At 36.3% G+C, this 14,766-nt stretch overlaps 2 protein-coding genes across 5 annotated transcripts in view; one reads left to right on the forward strand and one right to left on the reverse strand.

The window, feature by feature from the left end:
- The window catches only part of fkbp8.L (FKBP prolyl isomerase 8 L homeolog), a 450,571-nt gene that overhangs the window by 209,744 nt on the left and 226,061 nt on the right, over window positions 1-14,766 (reverse strand). The gene's annotated exons all lie outside the window — the stretch shown is intronic.
- The window catches only part of crlf1.L (cytokine receptor-like factor 1 L homeolog), an 84,720-nt gene that overhangs the window by 53,573 nt on the left and 16,381 nt on the right, over window positions 1-14,766 (forward strand). For 2 of the 4 annotated variants that reach the window (XM_018256220.2, XM_018256242.2), the window contains exons 3-7: window positions 5,614-5,743; window positions 6,403-6,572; window positions 7,451-7,608; window positions 8,564-8,732; window positions 12,996-13,178. In XM_018256220.2, the coding sequence (XP_018111709.1) occupies window positions 5,614-5,743; window positions 6,403-6,572; window positions 7,451-7,608; window positions 8,564-8,732; window positions 12,996-13,178 (810 nt within the window). The remainder of the gene's footprint in view (window positions 1-5,613; window positions 5,744-6,402; window positions 6,573-7,450; window positions 7,609-8,563; window positions 8,733-12,995; window positions 13,179-14,766) is intronic. The other 2 variants (XM_018256228.2, XM_018256233.2) reach the window with 1 other exon arrangement.

The raw sequence follows: 14,766 nt of genomic DNA on the forward strand, positions 1-14,766 counted from the left end.
TAATCACGTCAAAGAACTGTACAAAGACTCTAACACCTATCTCTAAAATAATAACAGGTGCAACTATAAAATATGTATAGATCTGTATCTGCACGTTGATGTACAGTGTAATCCAATGTCTTCTTAGGCCTTCGCATAAATGAGATAAATGGAAAATAGTTTTTTTGCCTTCACATGCACATTTTCTGTTTTAAATTCCGGCATATGCAAATTATTTAAAATATGTAAATGCTCTGCAGTACTAGAGTAAAAAGACTTTTTTGGACTCAAATCTAGTGGTGGTTTCAAGACAATATCTGGGCAGCTTAGTACATTAAAAAGGTTAGAAATGCATAAAATGTTACAACAGTCAACCTGCCATAGCCTTCCGAGGATATTCAGTACTAAAACAATATCTGTTTCCAGGCTATAACTCTAAATGGATATTTAAGGGGAGGTCAATACATAATAATTAATACGTTTTATAACAGTTTCATTTGTATACATCACTATAAAGTAATACTCCATCACCCCTGATATGCCCTATAAATAACATAAGATTTGCATGACATTCGTCTTAATTTTAGAAATCCATTATTTGTGCTAGGGTGTGTAGGCATTTGGTATAACAGCAATGGTGTACCCAAACATTCATTTCTCTAGCTATTGTTAGCTCTAATTTTGCTTACATAGGAATTGTTCTCCATAGGTATAAATAGAACAATGCAATTCATTCTTCAGGTGAAGCCAGTGAAGAAAACCTATGTCACAGCAAGCTGTACAAAAACATTGAAATATACAAGCAAATGTATTATATTGTAGGGTGAGAGAGAATAAGAAGATGATAAAGACAAATTAAATAAAGTTAAATTAAAGACAAAATATCCCCAAATTTTCACTAATCTAAACCTATAGTTTAGGATACTGAAGTTTTCCCAAAAGGCATTAATAGTTTCTGTAGTCGGTACCTATATTTTTACTAGATTGCCTGAGCATTTGCTAAACTCTTTTAAGACATAATAAACTGCAGATGAGAAGAGCAGAGAGAAAGCTAATATTACATGCTGAGCAAACTACAAATAAGTGAAGTACCGCTCTAATTGGTTTAATATTTATTTTTCTTTGGCCTCTAAATGTTTAGAATTTGTTTCAAATATTGCTTCACTTTTTCTGAATACATTTCTCTTAGTCATCTATTGCTATAGTGTGGAATTCACCCAAGCCTTCTTACTCAGGGGCAGAGAAACCTCTTCTCTGAATGCTCTTTTATTAAATCCAGTAGTTTTTATACATGTAAGAAGCGCTTAAAGGATATGTAGCAATATTTTCAGATGACTAATGGGCATTTAATGAGTACTATAAAAATGCCAGAAATAAAGGTATTTTATCAAGTCCTGTAAAGATTTACATTTTAATAAAGATTTATAGGAATAAAAGCTCTCTTTATTCCTGTTTGCAAGGACAGTCCAAATCCACCAGATCTCTGTGTAGAACCTGAAAGAAAATCCAAGTAACTCTTAAACCGCATATAAAAGATTTATTTTCAACATAGTCCAATTTAATGAGGCAGTATAATATTGAAACAGTAGCTTTTCTTGCTCCAAAGCAGCAAGAGCATTGCCAATTCAAATACATTTCATTAGTAGGGCACAGCAAAGTGCTGAGTATACCTGGACATGTCAAGAAATGATATGAAAAGCACAAATGGAGGCATGGGTGGACCAGGATGCCAAAACTCATCTGTGATCTATTATATGATTATAATTGCAGTTTTATGTAAACTATCTGTATACTGTAGAATCTCTCATATAATATAATGGATGAAGTAAAATAATAGGGCTAATTTATAATTGCATTCACACAAATTTCCCCATAGTTGTGCATAAAAACCCATTCATTAATGTGTCAAAATGTGCTCCTTGCACTTCCATGTAGTTGCCTCTTCCTTCCTACTCCGAATCAAGAACTGCTGAACCTACTGATGCAAAGGAACCCTGGAGCTACCACCACCTCCAGACCAGGGTTCCCACAGATTGCATCGAAATAATAGGCCGCATGCATCACTTGCACACTGCATATGACGTCAGCTCACACTAATTTTGACACATTGACCACAACTGCATCAACTGCAACTCCCACTTGACTGCAACAATGCTGGAATTCTGGGGCAAAAACATGGTACTTGCACCGGAAATATCACTTTTCTCACTACACTGGAGGATATAAATGAGCCCTAATACATTAGCCATTTTTAGGTGTTCTGGAAGCAAACTGTGTATTGTAATTCACAGCATATTTGTGCCACCCTCAACAGGTGCAAATGCAAAAACGTTTGTCTATTATAGTAAACCACCATGTGATAAAAATGTCTCCATGTTGTGGTGCTTGGTGATTATGCATGCATATTTGCAGCCATTAGACCAAATAACTTGTCAACAGTCTTATCAACTTTTAATGTATTTAAAGGAGAAGGAAAGCTACGGAGGCATTTTATTGCCAATAGATTATCTGCAATAGTGCAAGCTAGAATGCTATATTTATTCTGTAGAATGTTTTACCATACCTGAGTAAAAAGCTCTAGAAACTCTCTGTTTGTTTAGAATACGAGCTGCAGTATTAATGTGGTGTGACATCACTTCCTGCCTGAGTCTCTCCCTGCTCTGGGCTCAGATTACAGTAGAGAAGGGAGGGGGTGGGGGGGAGAGGAGCAAACTGAGCATGCTCTTGCCCAGGGCAATGAGGTTTAAGCTGAAGGCAGGAAGTCTGATACAGAAGCCCATGTGTACACAATAGAAGGAAAGAAATGCAGTGTTTCTTTTGACAGGGGACTCAGAGCAACATTACTTTGGGGGTTTACTGGTATATTTGGATGGACCTTTCTGATAAGGCTTACTTAGTTTTAACCTTTCCTTCTCCTTTAACTGTCTGAAACCATGACACTAATAATACATACAAATTCAACACTTATAACTATAATTTGTTCATTAAGGCAATGCATTGATTTCAATGATTGATTAGGAGTCAGGGGCAGAATGCGGGGTTCCTTGCACATGCATGTCATTGTCAGCCACTGATGTTTGAGCTTCTTTAGTGATCATACAACATTTTTCCCCTTGTACATTGAAAATTAGGCAACTCAAAGCTTAGCATATATTAAGTTTACCACTGGTGTTATCAGTGTGCTGCCAGAAAGCAGACTCCGCAGGGGTCTCAATATGAGAGCAAGTTGGTGGGATAAAGGGGTGTGTATAGGTTGTGTGAGTGCTGGTGTGTGTGGGGAAATCCGGCACCCTGTAGTTATGCCGCCGTATGCTGTAATGGATTCTAGCTACTGTAACATAAGGGGTTACAATTTTATATTTTTCTGGCTGAAACAGCAATACATATTGCTTTCCAGCCCAGTTTATCTGTATAAATACAATACAAAAAAAAAACCTTGCATGCTATAAAATGCTCATCCTGTTATGCTCAAGACAATTCTTTTCTATCCAAGCACTTTATTCTATTAAGTCATTCCTAGAGTACTCTGCTTCTGCCTCTGGGCTATTCCATTAAAATAGGATGAGGAATGTTTAAGAACATCCATGGCATGGAATTACCTTGTTGTACGTACATTTATCCTTATTCACAAATCGACAACAAGCAATTGTACAAGAATGCAGCCTATGTAGAATACTTTGACAGGAGATTAAAAATCATTCAACAGTCATTGTATAACACACTGACACTAGTTGATCTCTCCTCTCAAAGCCTTATTTCAAATATTAACTATAACAAACTTGTATTCTCTAACAAGTCTCAGCTTTGTAGTTCTTGTCAATGCAAAGTTGTGCTTTGCTGATGGGGAGCATACAGAATACATCTGCCAATTGTTTAATCCCTATCTGTTCTAAACCACCAATATACCCAAAGAATGTATATTTGAGCAAAGCAAGACATTTTTTAATGCAATGATCAACTCTAGTGTAGGATTTAATACAGGTATGGGACCTGTTATCCGGAATGCTCGGGACATGGGGTTTTCCAGATAATGGATCTTTCCGTAATTTGGGTCTTTATACCTTAAGTCTACTAGAAAATTATGTAAACATTAAAAAAAAACAATATGCTGGTTGAACTTCCTATAAGGATTAATTATATATTAGTTGGGATGAAATACAAGGTACTGTTTCATTACTACAGAGAAAAAGGTAATCATTTTAAAAACTTTGGATTATTTGGATAAAATGGAGTCTACGGCCTTGTAATTCGGAGCTTTCTGGATAACGGATTTCTGGATAACATATCTCATACCTGTATTGACTTTTTTTTAATACAACATGATTAAACATGCACTGGATGCATATCAAATTTAGTGGGGGAACAATGTGTTCGTAGAGGATCCTGGAACTGATTCTCTCTTCCTAAATATACGAGGACTCATTTATAACCAGCAACCACAGAGACCTGATGCAATTCCTTAAAGATACTTTCATCCTTAAACTTCTGCATAGTTGCTTTTGGCTCCACTACATCTGTCCCGCACCCTGTTCCAAAGTGTGCACCAGTTAATCTGTTGACATTTGGGAACCCTGGAGCTTGAGTTCCTATAGCAGCCTGTGTCAATACACAGAGTGCACAGAGTCCACCTAAAGAATCACATGCAGATGTAAATTTGATGTGGAGCCCTGGAAATTAAAACACTGCATTGTTGGTAAAAATGAAATGAAATTCCAATTCATACACTACACTCATAAATTATATCATTAGGCTTATGCTCTAATACAGGCAAACTTTGCCCTAGCCCTAACACCCTTAGGAAGCAATATAATTATACCGTTCCATATTCTAGCTGTATAATGATGTATAATAGTTTTCTATGGCTTACAGGCATAGGGTAGATGTTTATGCATATGTGTGTTGCAAGGCCATGGGGCTAGGACGTTTTTTATGCTGTGTAGTGTGTACCACTTTGTATATAATCATTGTTATATAAATATAATGATAATTCTGGAACACCCTGCATTGTATGAGAGTACTTATTAAACATTAGCTGTACTAGGTTTATGTGATGCCTGTTTAGTTTGGCACTTTTGACAAAAATGCACCAATTCAGGCAACCTATTAGGCCATGGTGACATCCTAGCTATAGATAAAGATACACATCACTTTAAATCCCTACAGTCATATACAGATGGAGCACGGGGTATTGCAAACTACCTTGAATAGGCATAACAGTTCAACAGTGAATTTGTTCTTTCGCTTCACAGAACAATTTGCAAAATCGTGGCAAAATTAGCAAAAACGTTAACCCCATTCAATAATTCGGACAAATGTAATTATGTACTTATGTCATTTCATTTTGTCATACATATAACAGCAGGTGCAGCCTTGATGGACACATAATGAATGTTGTAATTATGGTTGGATTCATAAAATTCCAAAATACTGTGTCTTATAGACAAAAAAACCCAGCATTTGCTTGAAGGGAATCAAATGTTCTGCTTCTGAGTCTACACATCACAAGCAATGATTGTATAATGTTCAATATATATGGTTAACAAAAAAAAAAACAACCAGTACAGTTATATCGAATCTGTTTGACTTTTTTTTGCTAACAGGAATATTGTTGTATGTGTTTTTTATCTTTTGCAGTGCCCCCTGAAAAACCAACCAATATTACCTGCTGGTCAAAGAATATGAAAGATCTAACCTGCAAATGGGTTCCAGGAAGTGAAGGGGAGACATTTCTGCACACAAATTACACATTGAAATACAAACTGAGGTATGCTTCTAGGTGGAACAACATGTTGGATACTGACTTAGAGGCCTTACATTTAAAATGTGTCTGTTATTACATTTTTTATATGATTTTCATTCTTTCTATTGGTGTGGAATATTGTTTTTATTTGAATAAAATGTCTCTATTTAGTGACTTAAAAATATGCCTTACAAACTGTGGTCACTTTGTTCTAAAGGCCACCTATGTATCTTATTTGCCAGTTCTTAGCATGAGCATGACCTCATACAAATGTCAGTATTATTATTATTATTACAGTTTCACCTGCTGATCAGTTGGATTATCTATAAAATATAAACTTTTCGTGGCATCTGTGGTTTGCAGAGGGGAAATCTCATATGGTGCTTTCTGCTTGCAGATATATTTTGATCTTGTGTTTCCTCTTTAGGACTCTTGTCTGCATTCTGCATGTATTTCTAATTTAAAACATGAATTAGACTTTCAACTGAGTACAAGTATGGTTCAGAGTAAAATACAACTCATGGATATTTATTCATTTAACATTTTCTTTAGGAATGTTTCTGAAGTCAAATAGGATTTTGATAGGGGGTTGTTATGAAATATTCCGTAGCTAATCAGGTACCATAGTAAAAAGTGTTAAATTGGGACCAGATGAAAGCTAATAGGAGCCTTATATTTTCCAGGTGGTACGGCAGAGATAATACATGTTTAGAATATCACACCATGGGGCCTTACTCCTGCCATATCCCAAAGGATCTTGCCCTCTTCACACCCTACGAGATTTGGGTGGAAGCTTCAAACAGACTTGGATCCACCACCTCTGACATAATAACCTTGGACATTCTTGATGTGGGTAAGATACACTGAAACATGTGCTTTTGACCTACTACAACATAGCCCTAGGAAGTATTCACTGTGCAAATTAGTTTGCCTTGTAACCTTTTTCTTTAAGCCTTTCAATGTCAGAAGTTCATTCAGGATTACTTTTAAATGTAAGATTTCAAAGGGTGCATAAGAAAAACATTGTTTTCAGGTCAAACAAATTATGTTGCTCTTTATACTGCCTCTGTATTCTGCATGGCACATATGGGAGACGTAAAGATTTTTCAGTGAAACGGAACAGATTCGCCCATCACTAACCGTGATGCATGTCAGAATTCTCGGATTTATTTTAATATTCAAATTTATGATTTCAATGTATTAGAAAGCATTTTAATCATGTATGGGAAAAAAAGATTTTAATATTAAATCATATAACTTGGCAGCAAAGTCATAGGCAACAGTGGATTCAAGGTCTCTGTATGACTGAAATAAGTTGGGGTCAGGAAACTGCCAAATCATAGATACACTATCGATCCCTTAGTTATATTACAGTAGCACTACACAGACTCCACCATAGAGTGTTTAAAAGCTTTAATTGCTTGAGCGTCCATGTTTTATTATTATAATGTGGGTAATGATGCTGTGGAGACACTGAAGGGCTGCCTTTGATGGAACATTGCCTTTATTCATTTCAAATTAACTATGTAACTTATGCTTGATGGAGGTTATTTGACATCCCACATAGATTTAATTAAAATGATGATAATATACAAAGAGGTATATGATTCTCTTAAACAGGACAACCTTGGTCTAAAGCATATAAAATAATTATATCTTCTAATCAAATATTGTCAAAAGTTTTCTGCAATTTGCTCTTCGTTTTATGGTGTACTTGGCCTTCCATTACAGTGACGACAGACCCACCATCAGATGTCCATGTGAGTCGAGTTGGCGACTTGGAGGATCAGCTAAGTGTGCGCTGGAGTTCTCCACCTGCCCTTAAGGACTTTCTCTTTCAAGATAAATACCAGATCCGCTATAGAGTTGAAGACAGTACAGAATGGAAGGTATGGCATACTATATCAGGTGGTCCACTTGTATGGCTATCAGTTTTTTTTTCTGAAATAAGGCTTTTCACTGACAAACACATTTGACTGATTTAAAATGCAAAAACTGATATTTTATTAAGGATAATTAAAAAAACAGCATGTACTCTGTGAAAAATTGTATGGCCTTAAAATGGTATAAAAGAACCAATTTTTGTTTGATATTTGATAACATAAAGAAATTTCTAATACTAAAGCTTCTTGGAGAACAATAGTTTAAGAGATGGGAGCTTATGAAGTCATGGGGGGACACAGATAATTGTAGGCAAGCTTGTTGGGAAAAGAAGCATTGCTTACACAAATAGTAAAGGAAAGCACTTTGAATGTGAATGTTAGCCATTTTAATCTGACAGTGTGGAGCAGCATTGTACCATCCCACCCTTTCAGTTTGTCTTACTGTGCAGGACTTTAGGTTGGGGTAGTGCGGGAGGCTTTATTATGGTGGCCATACATGGGTCAACCCATATGGTTCCCTAACTATTTGGCCTGCAGACCAAATAGATAAATACAATGCAGGGTAGGTAATGTTTGATACACTAGGATTACAAGATTACCTGTCAAACAGCCCATTGACTTGCCATACATGCCTAGATGGTAAAGCAATATGATTCAAACTGCTAGACTATATCTGGGCATGTATGGCCAACAGCTGGGAGGTGGAGAGAATGATTTAGAGAGTTGGAAATGGATGAAATTCCACTGTTCTCTTGCTACCGCCTTGTGTACTAGTCCCAGGACCTAATTGTTTGTAATGCGGTTTATCTTGCATTCACATGCCCACATGACTCACATGCCTATGGCGAGTGTTTTATGTGTGCTAATATGTTACCAGATTCATGATTCTGTTGGTTTTGAAAATAGAAAACATACACAATTTTGAAAAAAAATAACAGCATGTGACTAATGTGCATTACAGGTGGTTGATGACGTGGGTAACCAGACATCCTGCCGACTAGCTGGTCTTAAGCCAGGAACAGTCTATTTTGTCCAAGTCCGATGCAATCCATTTGGAATTTATGGATCTAAAAAGGCTGGAATCTGGAGTGACTGGAGCAATCCCACTGCTGCCTCCACTCCAAGAAGTGGTGAGTTTGCTAGCTTTCCTCTTGCACAGATAGGTTAACGTTGCAATGGTGTACTAGTTTCAGGAGTAGTGATGGGCGAATGGATTTGTGGCGAAATTTTGCCGCAGATGTTTTTGCAAAAGTACAACAAAAATTCACCGGGGAAAAATTTGCTGTGACAAAAAAAAAATTGACGCATGTCAAAATGGCTGTGCGCATAAAAATGGTCACGCGTCAAAATTATTCGGATGACCATTGACTTAAGTGCATTTGGACAAAATAGTCGCGAGTATAAAAATTGTCACTCATAAAAATTTTGCACATTAAAATAACTTTGACTCCCATTGACTTCAATGCGTTTTGCAAATTTGCCGTTCTGCTAATTTTTTCGGCGTTTTGTGAATTTTCTCACCGTTTTGCGAATTTTTTGGTGAAACGGGACAGATTCGCCCATCACTATTCAGGAGTCAATACAGACTTTCTTAATGCCAACTGCCATGTACATTATGACAGCTTAAAGGAAGGTTTTCAATATAAATCTGTTTATTTTAGAAGAAATCATTCAACAATTGCAAACTTCAAAAAATGCAGGTTCCTGGTGTAACAAATTAGGAGCTGGAATTCCACAGTAGCTTAGTGCTCAAAACTTTAAACTGCTATTTACTTTAATAAACTAGTGATTTTCTTAGTTTGCACACAGTACTTGAGTTGCTTGTTGCAGCTACATTTTTAAAATACAGTGATATTTATACATTTTTATTATGGTACAGTGTGTGATCCACTGAAACACTATTGAAAGAGATGTAATCAGCAGGCGACAAATATGATGAAAATTTGTCAATAAAAGTTTTCTGTACAAATTCTGGTTTGATATGTGGAGAACTTTGTTTTTTTAATTAGCAAATCATATGGCATAGCTGTTTTGGACCTATGCCTAGATATCTGCTGATGTCTACATGGATATACTTCCTCTTCGGCAAAAATATGGTTGAGGGAATGGAAAAAAAGTGATAAATGGAAAAAATACATATAAATAATACAAATTTATTTCAATATGTTATTTTACACATAACTATTTGTAAAGATCTTTTTGTTGGTGGTATTTTTTGACATAATGTACAATTCCCAAATTGTTTTTACTTTTGTGAGCACATTTTTCCATTAATTACTTTTACTACTTTGCCATATGTATATCATATCAATGCCTCTCTTTTAAATTAGTAAAAATGTAGCCTGTTCTAAAATTGTAATAACTTCAGTAAACCTCGTGGTCATGTTTGTAGCCACACACTGCTCATGGATGTGTACAGAGATGAGCAAAACACTTGTGGAAATCCAACTGAAAATGACAGGTTTCCTTTAAAGCTTTGCACTTTTTTTTTCATTTTTATTATAGATTTTTTAAAACAAAATGACAAAATAAAATGAAATAACATACACAAAAGCAACACAAATTAACATGTACAAAGCAGCATGTACATTGTTATTACAATGTTCATAATTAGAGTAAGAGTAGTGTAAAGAATATAGAATAATTAACATACATCAGATATCCTGAAACTGCACCTTTTATAATGCCACAGCACAAAGGACTGTTTCAGCATATGGCTATAATCCTTGGATGTTTTGAGACAAAATAGGATTATCAATTACATTTCAACCGAAAATTATGGATCTCCTATATGCTGTTTTGTGGTAGCTGCTGTGCAAGGGGTTCTACTATATGCAGGATCCTTGACTCATTGGGAATTTCTACTACCTTAGTCTGCTGGTTTTATATTCTGAAATATTCAGATTCAATGTGATAACTTAAATGGTCTATAGTGCATTTAATCAAATTCTTCACAACCTTTTGTTTTCTTATAGGGGAAATCATTTTCATTAGTTTCCTTTAGTTATACACAAAACAATGACCTGGTGTTTCATGTCAGTATTATCTTGTTCTATCTTTTTTGACATTTCTGTGTGACTAGAGTAGACTTTGGCTGTATGCATGGTGACAATAACCTTGTCAGAGACTTATATGGCAGCGGCCTATCTTCATTTATGTCAAAAATTGATGATGTTTGGAGCAGATAGGTTTGGGGATAGTTGGCCGTACACTTAATATTCTACAGACTGCTCCCTATCCTAGGCAGGAATGTCTTAACTATGTTCAGACACCTGGTGTTCTTGCAGAAAAGCCAATCCTTGAATATTATTTCCCAGTGGGGAAATACCTCTTGTTTTTTTATACCTCATCTAGTGCCAGCAGATTTCAACAGCCCTCTGTTTCTTATTTATTAACCGATCTCAATGTTATTATTTTTCCGGTTTTTATAATCCTGGATATAAACAGGATTTGAAGAAAACAGCTCTGCTAACTCCCAGGCCAACATGATTCAAACATAATATGATATATATATATATATCTAGATATGTATGTATTTCAGTTGTTTATTTTTAAAATCAAGTTGCTGAAACAATTTAGAAAAATATTATTTTTGACCGACACCCTCAAAAACAGACATTACAATTACATCACTTTTTTCCTAAGTTTTCAACATCAGCAGAATTAATATGTAAACTTTAGCTAACACAAATTTGCTGTTAAAAAGGGAAGGGATTAATGGATAAAAATGTCTACTAGTGATTTAGATAAAGAAATAGTATTGAATTTAGTTTCAAATAACATTTATATCTCATCCTCTTTTCTTGCATGACCATTTCCCTATCAAAATTCTTCAGTAATTGACAGAAATGAAAGGGCTTTGCATACAATTAAGCTTAACATGCTGTTACTGTAAAATTTGAGATTTAATAATAATAATAATAATAATAATAATAATAATAATAAAAGCGTATATATATATATAAGCATTATATGGTCATGAATGTTTAAAATTTTGCCTTTATTTAGCAACCCATAGCAACAATCAGATGTGTGCTTTTAAACAGGAGACCAGTAAATGCTACCTGCTGAACTTTAGCATCTGCTACTTTGTTGACCTGGGAGTGTCCTTTTTATACAACCACCACTATTACTTTCCCCTTAAACTAGAGGTGGTTGCTTTACCTGATGTAGCTGAACCTTAAAACCCCAGTACACATTTCAAGAATAATTACATGGAACCATGCTTGACACCAGGGCCAGGCCAAGTCATTGGTGCACCCTAGGCAGAGCACCCTCATCCAGCTGCCCTACCCCCGGCATGCGGGTGCCAGTGCACACTAGCTCTCACAATAATGGCACTGGGAGGGGGAGGCAGGAGTTCAGTGTTAGGGTCAGCCAGAAGAAGAGGTACATGCTTGGTGCCGCTTTACCTCTGCACACTAGGCATATGTCTCTTCTGCCTACCCCTAGTTGCGGCCCTGGTTGACACAAGCATAGGAAATGAGAAATAGAAAAGAACAGAATGACTTATTCACCTATCAATTCACTTGTGTATAAATAACCTGAAAACCTACACTATATGGGTTGCCTTAGGGACTGAAACTGTCCAAAATACATGGTTATGACTATGCTACACTTTATAGAAACTGTATTTCTTCATATACAGTAGAAGCTTTAATATTTCATACAGTCTATGAGCAGTCATTGCCCTTCCATATGCTGCTGCTGACTTTTACAGGCCAAAGCCCCAGTTACTTATCATTTGGTCATTGGTTTCTCAAAATAAGCATTATCATTATGAACAAGGACTTACTGGTAAAAAGAGCCAGAATGAGTTAAAGACACCTTCAGTTTGATCACACATTCATCTCTAAATAATTTTGTTAATTAAATGGGTGACTCACCTTTAAAATAACTTTTAGAATATTGCAGACAGGGATTTCTGAGACAATGAGCCATTTGTCTTTCTTTATAATTGTTTTAATCATTTAGCTCTTTGTTCAGAAGCTCTCTATCTCCACAGCTATTTGATATGAATGCATGAAGGCATGGTTTGAACAAAAGACTAGAAAATGAATAGGAGAGGGCATGATTAGAAAGATAAGTATTAAAAGGTAGCAATAACAAAAAAAAAAAATAGCATTACAGAGTAACACTTTCTTTGGCTGCTGGGGTCAGTGACCCCCATTTGAAAGCTGAAAAAGGCAGAAGAGAAAGGAAAAAAATGTATCTTCAAAAAGTGAAGGATTAAAAATTGCTAAGAAAAGGACATCTAGCATACATAAAGGTGAAGTACCCCTTTGAACACAAAAGGAAAAGAGTGTAAATGAGAAGAAATGCTGTTTGTCTAACCCATTTTGTTCACATAATTCTAAATACTAAAATCTTCACTTACTTGATGTGTTCTCCAGAAAGAATAACTGGGGTATGTGACCCAAAAAGTGGGGAGCAGAATTCCACACTGCGACGAGAGCTAAAGCAGTTCTTTGGATGGGTCAAGAAACATGCATATGGTTGCTCCAACCTCAGTATCAAACTGTATGACCAGTGGAGGGTGTGGCTGCAGAAATCACACAAAACACGGAACCAGGTAGGTAAGGCACTTTTTATTCTTCATTCTTTTTTACACACTCCCAGCTCTATTAGAGGGAAATAGTGGAAGCACTCAAGGCTAAATCAAAATATATTTAAATATAATGGAAGTGCTACTTACAATGCACTTCCCTGGGCCCCTGTCTCATAAGTAATTCAGTATAAATGCAAGTGCATGTTTACAAAACAGGGGTTTTTAGTTACCAAAGTTATGATCATAAAATTGAAAAGCCACCATACCACGTCAAGGTAAACCCCATATGGCGGTCCCTAACTTACTTATTAAAAAGAAATGTTTCTCTGCATAATAGCATTACCTGTGTTCAGTGTATGTTGAGCATTGGTTTCAATTTGAAGGCTGAATCCTCCCCCGCCAGTAAAGGCTTTTAAGAGAGAGTGATTGCCCAAACCAACGCCCACATTTAAAAGCGTAGGACCACCATTAGTTTTAAGGGGTGGGTATGGGGTGCTATTGAAAAACCACATGAAGCTAGGCCACAGCTTCAGGCCAATATACTATATTAGAGGGAAATAGTGGAAGCACTCAAGGCTAAATCAAAATATATTTAAATATAATGGAAGTGCTACTTACAATGCACTTCCCTGGGCCCCTGTCTCATAAGTAATTCAGTATAAATGCAAGTGCATGTTTACAAAACAGGGGTTTTTAGTTACCAAAGTTATGATCATAAAATTGAAAAGCCACCATACCACGTCAAGGTAAACCCCATATGGCGGTCCCTAACTTACTTATTAAAAAGAAATGTTTCTCTGCATAATAGCATTACCTGTGTTCAGTGTATGTTGAGCATTGGTTTCAATTTGAAGGCTGAATCCTCCCCCGCCAGTAAAGGCTTTTAAGAGAGAGTGATTGCCCAAACCAACGCCCACATTTAAAAGCGTAGGACCACCACACTCCCAGCTCTACATAATTTTGATGAGAAAAGCTGTAAGTTGTATAGAAAATTTGAAGCAGGGCTGTCCAGCACTCTAATGGATCCACAGGACCAAAATGTTTTTGTTAAAAATATATATCTTTATTAGACAAAGTTACAAAAATATATACTTGCATCTCCATCTGCCCTACACGTTTTGTACCCTCAAGGACACTTAATCATGGGCTATGATGTCAGCCACAGGAAATGAGCATTTAAACAAAAAACAACCAATCAGAAAACAGATAGGAAAATGAAAGAAAAAAAGGATTAAACCGTCCTTAAAGTTACAGCATATGACTGCTTAGTCCTTTTTAGGGGTGGCATATTGCCCAACCGAACCTACATTGTTTCAGAAACACTGGAGATGAGCATAGAAATTTTTTAAAATTTTTAAAATCTCCTGTGCACCAATCCCCATTGCTCCGGTCCGGATGATGAAAATTTGAACGAATAAAAGGGAGGGGACAGGGGCGACAAACGACAGCGGGCCTAGAGGCGCCTGGAATCTAAATCTGGCCCTGGACAGGGTTAGACGGGGTTTATCAATGCACATCTTCCAATCTACAGATGGAGCACAATAAACCCTTTGCCTGCTACTACTTTAATATATCCATGTTGTGCATTTCTAGTAAACAAGTGACAGAGTATATAT

Source organism: Xenopus laevis, chromosome 1L (genome assembly GCF_017654675.1).
Source record: "Xenopus laevis strain J_2021 chromosome 1L, Xenopus_laevis_v10.1, whole genome shotgun sequence".
Classification (NCBI taxonomy): Eukaryota; Metazoa; Chordata; class Amphibia; order Anura; family Pipidae; genus Xenopus; species Xenopus laevis.